This window comes from Diceros bicornis, chromosome 16 (genome assembly GCF_020826845.1).
Source record: "Diceros bicornis minor isolate mBicDic1 chromosome 16, mDicBic1.mat.cur, whole genome shotgun sequence".
Classification (NCBI taxonomy): domain Eukaryota; kingdom Metazoa; phylum Chordata; class Mammalia; order Perissodactyla; family Rhinocerotidae; genus Diceros; species Diceros bicornis.
Genome location: NC_080755.1, coordinates 6,494,716 through 6,510,341, shown reverse-complemented (window position 1 = coordinate 6,510,341; position 15,626 = coordinate 6,494,716). Strand labels below are relative to the sequence as shown.

At 45.7% G+C, this 15,626-nt stretch overlaps 1 protein-coding gene across 3 annotated transcripts in view; it reads right to left on the bottom strand.

Moving 5' to 3' along the window:
- The window catches only part of PTPRM (protein tyrosine phosphatase receptor type M), a 779,193-nt gene that overhangs the window by 26,193 nt on the left and 737,374 nt on the right, over positions 1-15,626 (bottom strand). For all 3 annotated transcript variants that reach the window (XM_058556689.1, XM_058556687.1, XM_058556688.1), the window contains 3 exons: positions 6,291-6,407; positions 1,119-1,273; positions 716-851 (listed from right to left, as the gene is read on the bottom strand). In XM_058556689.1, the coding sequence (XP_058412672.1) occupies positions 716-851; positions 1,119-1,273; positions 6,291-6,407 (408 nt within the window). The remainder of the gene's footprint in view (positions 1-715; positions 852-1,118; positions 1,274-6,290; positions 6,408-15,626) is intronic.

The window sequence follows — 15,626 nt, the reverse complement described above, 5'->3', positions numbered from 1 at the left end:
TTTAATGCACAACCGAAATGTAAGGGATTCTTATTTATTCTTCATTCTACTTCAGGAATCATTTTGCAGGTGGTGGGTGTAATGCCTGCTTAAAACGATCAAATATTAATAAAAATACAAATTTCCTAGGAGCAGGATATAATACTTGTTCCTAAAACCTTAAATTCCTGATACACCTCGAATTCTAACTGATGGAAGCACTAGTTGGTACAGAGTGCTGCTACAAAATGGGCAAATACCCACGATGCCAGGCCACTGGGCAGAAGTTCTGGAGACAGCAGGAGAACAAAAGGTACAGAGGTTACACTGGGGCCACTTGGCAAATGCCTGGCTCTTCTCGGGAGTGGTCTTGCTCTGGTTACCAGGCAGTTTAAAAAGAAACGGTACTGAAACCCTGAATGTTTGATGTAGATACTTGACCGGGCCCTTGACAGAGAAACATAAGCAAATTCAGGCTCAGGGCTACAGACCCCATCACCTGGGGACTCCTGGCCTTTTCTGTTTGTAATGAAAGGAAAAACAAGAGCAAGAGGAGAGGAAGGGAAGGAGCGGGGAGGGAGGATGGAGGGAAGGAAAGCAGGACTGCCAGGGATTTCGTTTTCTCCCGGGGAGTCTTGAGGGGAGGACGGCCTGCAGTTCTTTTCCCCTCAGCTCTGGGAGGGGGGCCGCAGGGGAGGCACTGCGCACCGAGCAAGGACTGCCGGGGAGCACCCACCTCCGTCTGCACCATGTTCACTCTCCGCGACCGCAGCTCCCTGACGCAGTTGTAGATGTCGACCACCCCTTCCCTGTCCGCCATGTCCAGCATGATGTCGATGACGATGAAACAGCCGGTCCTCCCCGCACCAGCACTGAACGGAAAGAGGGTCTGTCAGTGGAGGAAAAGGGCCCCTGTGCTGCTGCTGCTGCTGCTGCTGTTTTCACAAAATTGTTATGATGCTGAAATTCACATAACATAAAATAAACTGTTTTAAAGCATACGATTCAGTGGCATTTCACACCTTCACAATGTTGTACACATCACCTCTATTGAGTTCTAAAACATGTTCATCACCCCAAAGGAGGCCTGTACCATTGCCCCCTGTGCTTCCCTCAGAGGCTCTGCGCACTCTGCTTACCTGCAGTGCACCACCAATGGGCCAGCGTTGGGCGGGCTCTTGGATTTGACCTGCCGGACGAATCCCAGCAGCCCTGTGGCATGGTAAGGGACCCCATGATCCGGCCAGCCAGTGAAGTGAAACTGTCTGATCTCTCGGATTTCATGAATGCCTCTCTGCCATCAGTCGGTCAGCAGAACACAGGAAGAGAGCAAAGGAAACCAGATGATGAGCAACCAGAGAGTGCAGTACCCTGAGCAGTCAGTAAGCCTGGGGAGAGGCTGGTTACCGCTGGGCAGGAGGGCTGTCTTAGATTTAGTGAGCACCAGGAAGCCTGATCACAGGCAGGATGGTGTTTGTGATGTGAAAGGGGAGGTGATGCTGGGAAAATGCTAATTAACAGGTGCAATTCCAGCAAATGGATTCATCTCTTTGATTCCTTGAAATTCCTTTCTAACAGTTTGTGTGTCACTTAGATCCTACGGTGCGAGGTGTGGGTCCACCGAGAAAGAGGCACAGAACAGGGACCAGAAGGAATTAAAGGGGATCTGTGGGCTCAAGACCCACTCCCAAAATGCATGACCCTTGTTCTCTCTCCTCTGTCTTTGGGTACCTTTGTACCAGGTACGGGCTGTGGATGGGCGAGAATGCCGCTGGAAGAATGAATGAGGACTCTCCAACTAGATAGGCCAGAGAACTCATTTTCATTTGTAGCTCAGTTTGTTAGATTTCTCTTTTTAATTCGGGTAAACATTTAATCCATTCATCCATTCACCAACAATCTGAGCGAATGCAATGCTTCAGGCACGATGCCAGGTGCTGGGGACACAGAGGTATGAAGACAGTGTCTCCCGTCTACAAGCAGCTGTCACAGTCGGCTTGTGGGAAACAGGTATGCAAGCAAAGATAGAGCATGGAAATAAAATGCTGCTGGAATTCTATGTTAGATCAGTAAGTCAAAATGGGAGGGTTGCCTGCTATTGAACTAAAGGGAAGGCAGAAGAAAAGAGACCTTAAAGTGTTTTTTTTTTTTTTAATTTACTCGTTTTGAGAATCATTAAGTTGATTTATACCCATCAATTTTTTTTCTAACTATGAGCCTATGTATTAAGCCAGTGTCTTAAAGCAAAAGTCTATTTTGAAAACAAAAATTACTTCCAGAATCAAGGCTGGATGTAAATTTGGGATCAAATTTGACTTTCTCCCTTCTCTCATTCTATGACCACTTATTAAATACCATCTCCGCGTTAGGCCCTGGGTTTTTTTTGTTTTGTTTTGTTTTTTGTGAGGAAGATCAGCCCTGAGCTAACATCCGTGCTAATCCTCCTCTTTTTGCTGAGGAAGACCAGCTCTGAGCTAACATCTATTGCCAATCCTCTTCCTTTTTTTTTTTCCCCCCCAAAGCCCCAGTAGATAGTTGTATGTCATAGTTACACATCCTTCTAGTTGCTGTATGTAGGACGCAGCCTCAGCATGGCCGGAGAAGTGGTGCGTCGGTGCGCGCCCGGGACCCGAACCCGGGCTGCCAGTAGCGAAGCACGCAGACTTAACCGCTCAGCCACGGGGCCTGCCCCCTGGGTTTGGTTTTATTATATCCTAACATTAAATACCACTAACCTCATCACATTCACCATCAGTCATTGTTCACACATACTTAATGAGCAAAACAGAAATTCAGAATTTTTATGTGCTTTGAAAGACTAAGAGAGACAATGATAGATTTTAGGATAAGACTTGTTTGCTATCAGTGTGTTAATATGTCTTAGTTTAGGGCCGGCCCTGTGGCTTGGCGGTTAGGTGTGCGCGCTCCGCTGCTGGTGGCCCGGGTTCGATCCTGGGTGCGCACTGACGCACCGCTTCTCCGGCCATGCTGAGGCCGCGTCCCACATACAGCAACTAGAAGGCTGTGCAACTATGGCATACAACTATCTACTGGGGCTTTGGGGGGGGAAATAAATAAATAAAAATTAAAAAAAATATATGTCTTAGTTTAATAACCCACAAATGCTGAAGCTTTATTTCTCTTTGAAAATCATGCCATTCTTTAATGGAGTTTAAGCATTAAGGAATTAAGCCCTTAGGGATTCACAAATGAAAATCACCACTGGCATCTGCTAAATATGCTCCAGGACCCCAGAGAAATATTACCAGGTAGTTAGGAGCCCATATTTCTCATCATGAAAGATGAAACAATGGCAACATTTGGCCATCCCAAAGTTTCCATCAGAAGACACTGGTTGAACCTGTCACCCTCCAATCCCCTAGAGAGCTCCCCTGGCTTTACGAACGACACGGGCAGGGGTGGTCCCATGAAATGGGAAAGCCTATAACAATATTTATTTATTCCAAAGAGGACCAAAGGGCATCTATTTCTCCCATATACTGTTTTTTTATTTTTACTTTTTGAGAACTTCCTCTTCTGGCTTTGCTAGATTTCAGCTCCAGCACCCCCAAGGCCTGAACTCCATCCATCACAAGATGGGCCCCCCAACTGATCTCTCTCAGGCTCACTTTCTGAGCAAGGTCAATATCAGTTTCTGGGATGCAAAAAACCTTTCCCCAAAATAAACCTCCCCCTTCGAATACGTTCACTACTGACAAGATTAGCAAAGGACACTGCTTTTGAGCCAGCTCTCAATCCTGCACACTGATGTGGCAGTTCCTCCTGCTGCTGTTTTCCAGGACATTTCGGGGGAAACAAAACACAGACATGATCAGGGATCACAGCCCAAATACTTCTCAATTTGATATCCATTATCTTTTTTATTTTTCACTATAACAAGTACTAATGCTATATGAAAAAGTGATATTCACTTCATTTTCCCACGTAATATAATGGGAAGGAAGAACCCAAGACATACAACAGGGCCTAGTCCAAAGTGGGTACTTAATAAATATTTGTAGAATGAATGAATCACTAAGTACATGTTCTGTCTTTGAGATAGCAGGACCACATTCCACTGCCTTCTCTGAGTCCCAGGCACCTCCCGGGTAAAGAAAATTTGGTGGCCATTGTCAACTTTCAAAATCTATCCCCGGGGATAGATTCACTAGACGGCCTAGATCCATAGAGACATTTGAGTTGTCTTCCTCCTGGCACAATGGGCACTATATGTTACTTAAAATCTATTTAGCTTTGAGTTGTCAGCTACATGGGAAAGGAAAGATGACAATACCATGCAAAACAGGAATTCATCAGTTTCAAACAGCAACATGTCTACTTGTTTTGCAGAGTGGAGCCCAAATCCATTTTTCACCTTTAGGTCCCTCGATGAAACATACTCTCAAAATAGAATCAGAATTTCAGAACTCTCAAAGTACATGCTTGACTGTTTTTTCCTTTCCCTTCTAATGAGAATGTTGAAAACCTACAAGAAGTGCTCCACAGAAGTACTAACGATTTGATTCCTGAAAGGTTCCAACTGCCCAGTTAGAAAAGCACTAATGTGTCATTCTGATTTCCCCAGACGCGTTAATAAGCTCCTCATCCTTCCCTTCCTTCCACCGCCTCTTCACTGGTTGTCTGATGACTAAAATAACTGGGTATTCCAGAAACACTTCTGCGCAGCTGGGGATGTAGGAGAGAATAAGAGGTTAAAAAAAGAGCACAGAAACAAACAAAACCTCCTTTAGCAACAGAGATGCATTTTCAGCTTATTAGACAGCTGACTATTGTTCAAAGAACTCCATGTTTACGTGATGGCTTTTGGATGATGTTTTTTTTTAAAGAAGATATCCAGGGTCTTTTATCGCTGTTTTAATGCAGTTATTCATGAGCGCTCTTGCCAAAAGCGATACTAAAATCCTCCATGTGTTTTTTTTCCCCCAATCCTACCTAAGAAGGAAAAAAACTGACATCCAAGTGTGAGGTTCAGAACTTGAAGAACTGAGTCAACCAGAACCCCACATTCTTTGAAGTCTCCAAGCCTTCTGCCTGCTTATTAAAAAAGACAGGCTAAGGGAAAAAATGCTAAATAGTATGAGAAACAGATTAAAATAAACTAAAGTCTTTTCAGCCTTGTGATTCTATGACAAATACAGATTTGAAAACCAGGACAGGCAGCTCAAAACATCAGGGTAAATCAGCCAACAAGCAAACACTGCAACTTCCTTCATTTCCTAAAGCTGGTCTTGTTAGTCCAGGAAGTGCTTTTAGACGCAATGATAATAGAGAGAGGAAGGCCAAGCACAGCCCAGCAGTCCTCTCATCCCCAGGCCCTCCCAGGACTTGCTACTGTCAAACGAGTGCAGGCTTTCATTGAACAAAGTCACCACAGATTTGCTATATCCAGTGCAGGGCTCAGTTCTGGAGAATCAGCTCCTGATAGAAAAGTCTGTGGACCTCAGAGAAAAAAATCTCGTGTACCCTTCATCAAAGGCAAGATGAGGACCGGAAGGCAGAGCGTTTCTCAGCCACATCACCTCCACTTCCCCACAGCCTACCTGTGACACTTCTCTGGATGGGCTGCAGTTTGCTTCACTTCTGGCCCCTCCCTATGTCAGCAGAAAGAGGGGGAATAAGGAAATGCCCTGTTATGCCCTACAGTGCTTCCCAGAGAAGCCCCATCCATGCACATGGGATGAGGCAGAGGAGAGCCAAAGCATGGCATTCACGAGCCATCGCCAGCAAGTACGAAAGGCTAAAACCAGTATGGGAATGAGTATGAATGAAGGCGCCGGTTCATGCAAGAGTATCCCCTGTCTACTTGTATTTCCAGATAGGGCATTTCTACCTGGAAAGTCCACCAGTCCATATTAAACCATGGGCCTGAAAAGCCTCAAGGAAGTAGAGGGATTCCAGGAGGAGTTAGGATCTGTGTCGCAACACTGACACTAACTCACTCCTGGGAAACCCATATGGACACACAACATGAAGGACATTTATCAAACTGCGAACAAAGAGAGAGAGATGGGCCGAACAATATCAACCAGGTTAAAATAAGAAAAAGGAAATAGACAGGCATTAGCTTTTGGTTTAATTGCAAAATATAGATTCTTATGAAATGGGAATGATTTGCTTCAAAGATGGAACTGAGCTATTATAGAATCAGAGGGCAAGATGCAATATTGAGAAATCATTAGAGAGCCTACCTGCATTCAGGTGTGATCACATATAAATGATCCTAGATAAGTTAATGAGGCCAGTACCACTGATGTCTGAACACAGCTTTTCAAAGTAGTGTGAAAACTTACCTTTTCAACAGCAAATGTTCTTATCACATATTCTGCCAGTAGTTCTGTTTCTATTAGGGTAACTTTAATATCTTTATATATCTCTGTGTCATCTGGCCAGTATTTGCAGCATTTGACCTTTAGAAAACACAAAGGAAATAAAGAGTTTAGCATGTTTTTTTGGAGTTCCCCAAATGATGCATCACAGTATGATTTATAGGATAAAATTTGCACACAAAAACAGAAGTTAAGCTGCACAGTCAAGAGTAAGGTTTATTTATTTAGATCACCTATGCTTTCTTTCTCTCCCCTGAAGAAAGCAAAATTTGAATTACGGGAGGAGTGTAGCCTAGGAAAATGGTCTAAAGTTAACAAATTATATTTATACTGCAAAAATCCCAGTTACAGTAACCATTAATTTCCTGTTTATCTCTACTCAGGGAATGGCTCGGAAAAATAAACTATAAAAGGTAGTTTGCAATATTTTAGCTCCTCTGAATTTTAAATTCCTCCTAGTTTCAGAAATCGATTGAACATTTTTGAGGAAGAGTGAGCAGGAAAATCAGAGCCAACAGTAAAGATTAGAAATTTTTTTCTGAAGAAGGAAGTAGCTAGGTATTTTTCCCAAGTTAGAATTACAGATTCGTTTTAATTTAAGTAAATTCAATGTACAAAACTTGGTAAAATATGAGCACAGTCTTTCCATATTGCTGGAAGTCTCTAATCTAAAGATTTTTCAGGTGGAAGACATTTGCTAGACTCGGCCCCTCCTAGCATGGGTTTTTTGTCCTGTAGCTCTTCTCGACGTCGGCCAAAGCCTGGGATGAGGGAAGGGCAGAGGAAGCTGTCCCCACGGCTCTGTCCTGAATTCCTGAGCCTCATCCACTCCTGTCGCCACTCCTCCACGGATGAACTTCTGTACCTCTGGCCCTGTCTCTCCAAGTGCTGATTCTGATGTCTAACTCCTTTTGTGGGCATTTCCCTTGGGGGTCCTGCCAGCACCTCATAGGCAATATGTTTGAAAGAGAATTCTTTGTCCCATACCAACTGCTCTCCTCCTGACTCCCTATGTTAATAACATTATGATTTCCTATCACCCAGGCACAAAACCTGGTGATTCCTTCTCCAAAACCCAACCAACTGCCAAGTCTAAGAAGTTTTTGAAATATCTCTCAAATATGTTTTCCATCTTTTTATTCCCTCTGCTACAATCTTAGTTCAGGCTCTGGTAACTTCCTGCATGGGCATTTTATACAGACTAGTACCATAAAAACCCTTCCAAAGTGTAATCTCAATGGCATTTACTTGCTCTGCTCAATAAGTTTCTATTTTGAACTACTGCCTGTGAAATTAAATAGACAGTAAATTTGGCTTGCCATGTAAGGATCTTTTATTTGGCCACAACTAGCATTTTCATCCTTATCTTTTACTACTCTCCTGTCTATTCACATATACTTTATGTTCAAAGACAAATGGTTTGCCCCAATCCCCAAACAGACCTCATGATCCAGACTCCTACTCATGCCATTCCTTCTGTTTACAATGTTCTCCTCCCACCCATACTTTCCCAGCAGAAAATTTTATCCATTCTTCGGAGTGCATCTCAAATGCCACACCCCTTCAAAGTCTTCCTCCGTAGACGTGAGCTCTCTTTTTGATCCTCTGATAAAATGTGCATGTTCTGCTAGTACAACACAGTTCTTATACTGCCTGATACCTGCTTATTACCCGTCCGCATGGAAAGGGCGTTATATTCTTATTTCTGCAAACCCTGCGACATCCGGCTTGTGTCCCATACACACTGAATACGTAATAGATACATGTTGAACTGAATTTCATGAAGAAAATCATAGGATTAGTGTAGGAAGGAAAATTCTAGATTGGGAAAGTTTACACAAAGAAATATGGACCAAGGTGACTTTTTCCAAAATGCCAAACACCTTAGTACACCAGTGTTTCCAGTGGTGTGTGGCTGGGCATTATCTGAGCTGCCTCTCTGGGAAACTTTGTGGCAGCTGATTCAGCGTGGTGCCAGGGGAGCTTTGTTACCTTTACTCGCAAGATGTAAGCCAGACACATCTGGAGTTGGAGAGACAGTGCAGCATAAGACAAAGATGGTCCTGCCCAATTAAATTTTTAGTTTCCTCTGGGAATCGTTTTCTTTTTCTCATGGGAAGATTATCTGTGACTTGATAGAGTATAAATATTTATAAATATTATGGCTTATTCGTATTATTCCAAAGATTTACATCATGAATACCTGTGCTGGATCTAAATTATTCCAGAATAAGGGAGATCTATAATTTCTCCCGTTCCTTTCCTAGATGTAAAGTGAATCTGAGCAGTTCACGCATATTTGTGGAGAGGTCTAATTTGATAGCAACCCTAATTTCACTTACAGAATGTCTAATTACTTTCACAGTGCTAATTAACAGATGCTTCTATGGTACATACTGGAGTCTCTACATTGGGGGACTTGCCTTACCTTTCTGTGACTTCAGTTATGCAAGCAGAGGGTAGTGGATACAAATAGAGTATACAAGCGCACTTTTAAAATGAAACAATTCTCGATGGAGTGAATACATAATTCAAAAACCCATGTATCTCTGAAAATTACAAGAGAACAAACACATGCCTGCAACCTATGTTAACTAGCTGTATCTTATCTAATAAAAGTACCTTATTAGAATGCAATTGATGTAGGACATATTGTATGGTCACCTGTTCTTCCATTTTAGACTCCTTACCCTTCCAGCCCCAACTTTTCAACAAATATCGGCGTGGAGGCTTCAACGCCCTGCAGTCAGAGAAACCAAAAGCCTCTGCAATGTACTGAAGGCTGAGTTTCTCTTTGGGACTCTTTTTCCATTTCCCTAGGGCGAGCTCGGGTTCCACGAGAAATCTGGCCCGCCCGCCGCCCCCGCGCGTGGGCGGCAGGAAACAGCCGCGAGGGTCGGGAGGTCGCCAAGCGCCTGTCACTTGAGCCGCGTCCCCGCGGGACAGGTGCCGCCGCCCTCCCAGTGAGGCGAGTGAAGGATGAAAAGCGGCCTGCGCCCAACCGCTGCGTGCTAACTCCGCGCCGTCCGGATGCCTCAGATGGGCGGTAATTAGAGAAGGGAAGCCTGGGGGTTGCTTCCTTCCAGAACGTGTTTATGGGCAGAGCCTTCTCCTGCGCAGAGGCACCTGGCTGGGCGGGCCCAGAAGAAGCGGACTAGCCATTTCGAATCCCGCCCTCCCCATCTCATCTCCCAGAACATCCTGAAATGGTTTGCCACATCTGTTTTTAGCCTACTAAAAACGTTTCTAAATTGGGTTCCTTTTAGTGTCTTTTTAACTGCTTGGACTTGTGTCAAATTATTATTTTGCTTAAAAAAAAAGAGGAATGTATGTTTCTTTCTGGTGCAGACTTTCCATGCCTGGGGAGTCTAGCACTTGAGTAGCCTCCTGGCCTCTAAGGTCTGCATCCAGAGATGTTAAGACCAGTGGTTTGGGGGTGCCTGTTGGAACCCACAAACTGCAGAACCAGACGCTGAACCACACTCCCCTGATCTTGGGTCAGGCTCGGCTGCCTCCTGTGGCCCGGCGCTACCTGCACAGCTTCTAGGAAAGGCTGTGCCTCCCATGCATCTTAATCACCTAAGGCAACAGCCTTCAGTCCAGAAAGCCAGGTCCCAATCAGGCTCCGCTAATTACCTGCCCCAGCGCTGGTTCCATTGGGCCATCAATCAGGCACTGGCTGCTGAGCCCTGCTGCCTGCCATCACGGCAGGGCTGCAGGGGTGCGTGATGTGGTCCCTGCCTCAAACGGGGAATCATTGTTGGCTTTAAAATTCGCATTTCAACCAAGCTCCCAGGTGATGCTGCTTTGTCTGCAGACCACACTTTGAGTAGCAAAGATTTGATGGCAGAGTCTGCCTCTCTCCTTAAAGTTGCAATGAGCTTGGGTACATCACTCGAGTTTGCTCAAGGTTCCTCACCTATAAAGAGGGGATGAATTTAGTTTCTATCTCAGGGTGTTCTAAGATTAAATCAGGGGTTGCCAAATTGGTCTGCATATTAGAATCACTTGGGGGGTATTAAATTCCAAAGCCGAGGCCACACTCTAAGCCAACTAAATCATCATTCCTGGGGTGAGACTGAGGCATCCAGAGTTTCTTGTAGCTCCCTACGTGACTCCAAAGTACAGATGGGTTTGGGAATCCCTGAATTAAGTGATATGATGCAATTAAAACATGTGCCCCCAATGCTGGTTCATTTAAGTACTCAAAAATGGAAATTCTTATTTTTATTAAGTGATAACTTTGTGATCTGGACTGTAGGTGACCACAGGAGTTGAGAGGGCCTGGAGAGGTGCACAGGGTTTTCTGGAGAAGGAAGAGGGAAACAGTGAGCGTGACTGTGCATGGTTTGTGGTGGGGAAAAACCTGGGCAAAAACAAAGCAAAGGGAGACTGGAGCGCTTCCTGGAAAACTTTCCTGCAAACCTCACTCCAGGGACTGAGAAGACGAGAGAGAGCAGTTGGCAGGTCTGTTCTCTCACGAGGCTGGTTTAACTCCCAACAGAAATTCGGAAATGGCATCTGTGATTTGCGGGGAGGAGATTCGTATCAAATAGAGCTGTGAGGAATCACAGCGACAGTCAGTTGCCAAACATTCACTTTCAAGATCATTACAACTGCCATACGCAAGCCTTCTGTGATTGGATTTCGCTGCCTGGAATCACTGCATCCTCACAAACTGTGGCTTCACTTAGTGACTCAGGGAGAGCAAGTGATTGGCCTGAGGGAAGGGAGCCAGCACGGGCCAGGGCTGCCCTCCATCCTCCTCATTCCTTCCATTTCCTCGTGTCCTAAAATGAAGAAGTGAAAAGCAGGCCCAGGGAGGGCGAGTGACTTCTCCAAGGAATAAGCTGGATGGTGGTGAGGGAGAGGCCGCAGACCCACGCTCCGGCCCAACCGCAGGGCTTTTTGGGAGGGTAGAACTCAAGGCGCATCAGGCTTTCTTCAGTCTTGCCAGGTCTGCCTTCAGGAGCAGATAGCAAGTAGGAAGCCTTGAAATGGCTTTAGCTACTTGCCTTTTGGGGGATGAGTGAGGGTATGAGGGGTGGAGGGGCAGAAAGAACAGAAGCACACTCTCACACCATCGTTCATTTCTGTTCCTGACCACGCGTTGCTGTGTCTCCCCTGGTGCCTACCACATCACCGGCTCCACCGGTTGGCAGGAAGGAGGCTGGGGAGAACGTGCAGTCTGTTTATGTGCACTGGGCATGGGTCCAAGGACTCACTGTGCTCAGAAACCATGATTAGAAGGATTAAGGAATTGAATGTTAGCTTGTCAACTGGGAGCACCATAGTGTGATCTAATAAACATAGCTTTAAAGGGGTAGAAGGAAGGAAAAAGAACAAGGCACTATTATGTTTTGATTCCGCCAGGGGTTTTCCACAGCCTTTTTTTTTTTTTTTAAAGAGACATCCAAAGAGAGAGTGACCACAGTTCTATTGAGTTACGTTTGGGCCAGCTGAGGGCAGCTTTGATGGAGACATTGGATGGCAAGAGCAAAAAGCCTGCTTGCTACGAAGCACAGTTACCGACAAGAACCCCGGCCAAGAGCAGCTGCCAGCAAGGGTTCCAAGAGAACAGATATACTGCATCCAGATTTTTTTTTTTTTTTGAGGAAGATCAGCCCTGAGCTAACATCTCATGCCAATCCTCCTCTTTTTGCTGAGGAAGCTTGGCCTTGAGCTAACATCCGTGCCCATCCTCCTCCACTTTATATGGGACGCCGCCACAGCAGGGCTCGACAAGCAGTGCATTGGTGCACGCCCGGGTTCCGAACTGGCGAACCCCGGGCCGCTGCAGCGGAGCGCGCGCACCTAACTGCCTGAGCCACCGGGCCAGGCCCTGCATCCAGATCTTTTTACAGAGCTCTCACAGCAGTGAAAACATTCACTCATTTAAATATCCTGAAAATACAGATTGCTTTGGTCTCAGTGTGATGGCGTAAGACGGAAGAGCATTTGCTTTTTGTTCTTGCTAACTTGTGATGCTGTAGCCAGCGACGGACACCTGGAGCCTCGGTTTTCTCCTGCGTAATATGGGATAACAGCATTGACTTCCTAGGGAGGGGGTGAGGATTAAATGAGACAATATACGTACAGGCTCTGCATAAGCACAGTACCTGGCTTCTAATCAATTTCCTTGTTCCTCCCTCCACACCTGCTTCATTCGGGCCTGGGGCCTCCCTTGGGCAACAGCCTGGGTGCCTATTTCAAAACTGGCACTAAATGAAGAACTTCTGGAGGTCTGGATGGTTTGAATTTTGGAAAACCACTTCATAGCCTGATCAAATCCCTCTTTCACACCTTCAGGCTCCTGTCTAAAATTCTCCCTCGCAGGGCTTCCGGTTTTCTATCTGGTCTTCCAATTACAGCTATTAATTAACCTTATTAACTGATGGACATACAATACTTATAATACGGCCGCATTCACATCCATAACATTTGTTTCCCCAGCTGTGCAGAAACATGTGGCCTGATGCCTCCTGTGGAATTTTAAGCATTACCTTACAGTCCACACAAGAAATCTATCTTGTTACTTTTCTCTCTTCACCTCATGTGGATGGAAAGGGCCCTACCCAACGAGATCAGAGAGCATCTGCGCTTTGAAGAAACACACTTATGCAGACTGCTTCTTCCCAACCTTATTCAATAGGTTTGGCTCTGACTTTTAGCCAATCCCAAAATTTAAGTCCTCTTGCCAAAGGAGGGAGCTTTGCTATCACTGAGGACAATAAAAATTGTGTGCCACATACTCTAAACATTATTCTGAATGAAGAGTTTCAGAAGTCTTTTGAGCAATGACAGCATTACTGGAATATATATGTATATCAATCACCTGAGGTACAATCAGAGAAGATGTTTCCTAGAGCGATTTCTCGTGTATCTTTGAGAAAAGAATCCATGTTTTCTCGCACTGGCAGTCTTCACGTGTATCAGGGTAACAATTTAGATCTATGTAGGACTTTACAGCTTGTAAAGTTTCATGTCTCTTGACTTGGTGCAAGTCACAGAGCCATTCGGGCCAGACCACAGGAGGCTACAATCATTCCAAGGCGTAAACTTACTGATTACATGCCACCTCACACTGATTTTGTGGAGGACGTAGTATTATCCCTATTTTCTGTATTATCCCACATAATCTGAATCTGGGAGAGGTGAAGAGACAGAATTGGAAGATTTAAGGGATCGTGGCTGCATCGTGGCACAGCCTGTGTCGGAGCTCAGGGCGGTGACGGGCAGGCGGCCCGGGCAGGCATTCAGACAGCCGTGAAAGCCCAAGACGAGCAGAGCCCAGCCCAGGCACATCTGGGACCCAGAGAGGCATGAGCTATGGTCTAAGGCTGGTGAGGACACAGACATGTCAACAGCAAACCTAACGCAGGGCAGAATGAGAGGCAGGCTCAGAGGTCAAGAGTACACTCCCTGGAGCCACACTGTCTGGGTTCCAATCTTGGCCCCATTTATTGCTATGTGACCTTGGGCAAGTTACTTAATCTCTCTGTGGCTCCATTTTCCCATTTGTACAATGGAGATCACAATAGACTTGTTTTGAAGATTAACTGAATTATTTTTTGTAAAGCTCTTAGAACATGGTTGGCACAAGTACATGTTTGCTAAAATTAAAAAAATGAAAACTGCTACTGGAATTCAGAAGAAAGAACATTAATTCTAAGGGAAGAGATTCCAAGCTTCATAAGGGAGACTGTGATACAGATGAGACTAGAAAAATGAAGTGCAGTTTCCGTAGGTGGAGAGAAGGGGGAGGGCATTCTTGTTGAGGAAGTTGGCAGAGGGCATCTCAGGGAAGCCTAAGTGGTCCTGGTCCCTGTCGGTGTGGGCCTGGAAGGATGGGCTCCCCCCACAGCAGCAGGAAGCAGTCCCTGTTTCATGATCTTCAGCCCCTTCTGGCACTTTCCTGGCTGAACTTCACTAGTGCTATTTTGAAATAAGAGGAACGGTGTTGTGGTAGAATGTGTGTGTGTGGAGAGAGGGGAGAAGGCATGAAATGGATTTCTGCAGGACTGGCATTTCTGAAGGGTGCTAGTCCCTTTGAGTGAGTGCGCGTATTCACTGGAACCACCTCGGGGTTCCGTGCAGCCGAGCCAGCTGTCCTGCTGGGATGGGCTCTAAGTGCAGAGTGTAAACTGGATGCTGGAATGTACGTGTGAGTGGGCTGCACATGGGGGAGCTAGGAGCAGTTGATCGCCCAGGTACACGTGTCAGGCACCTCCATCACCAGCTGCTGAGTAGACAGCTGTGGCCTGTTGCCTCAGATGCAAGATGGGGTGATCACCATAACAGGTATACCTCAGGGCACCTAGAACAGGTGAGCTCAGGGACTGGGCCTTCTGTGTCTCCCAGGTTGCCAGGATGTGACCTCTCTGGCTTAGTTACAGACCTGGAAACGTTCTCGAAGCACACCACCCCTAATACACACACACACTTTCTGCTAGGTAGAGGGATAACATTTTTTTGTGTGTGTGAGGAAGATCAGCCCTGAGCTAACATCTGCCAATCCTTCTCTCTCTCTCTCTTTTTTTTTTTTTTGCTAAGGAAGACTGGCCCTGGGCTAACATCTGTGTCCATCTTCCTCCACTTTATATGGGACACCGCCGCAGCATGGCTTGACAAGCGGTGCGTCGGTGTGCGCCCAGGATCTGAACCAGCAAACCCCAGGCCGCCGCAGCGAAGCGCATGCACTTAATTGCTTATGCCACCGGGCTGGCCCCGATAACATTTTTTTTTTTTAAGGACCACTGATAAAGAAGGTTTTTCCAACCTTTCTTAAAAACTTATATTTGATAACAGCGTGTTGTAATGGAAAGAGGATTGGCTGGCGTGCAGGAGGGCGTGTGGCTAATTCTAGCTGTGTTACAATCTAGCCACGTGACCTTCTGCAAGTCGCAGAACCATCCTGGTCCTCAGTTTCCTTTTTTGCAAAAGAGGATGGGAGACCATATGGCTGTTAAGATTATTCTGAGTCTGGGAATTATCCAATTACATGACTCTAGAATGAGGTTCTTTGGAAGCCGTTTAGCATAGTGGTCAGGAGTGTGGTTCTGGAGCCCCAATCCCAGGCCTGACGTTTAGCTTCATGACCTTGGACCAGTTTCTTAACCTCTGAGAGCTTCGGTTTATCATCTGGGAAACTGGGATAACAATAATGCCTACATCACAGCGTCACCGTGAGAGTCTAAAGATCCATTTCTAGGGTCTTTAGTGAGAAATGGCCCTTCACTGTCAGTGGTGGTTGCCATTGCTGCCATCTTGCCATTGTGTCAGCACCTCTCTTATTAAGAC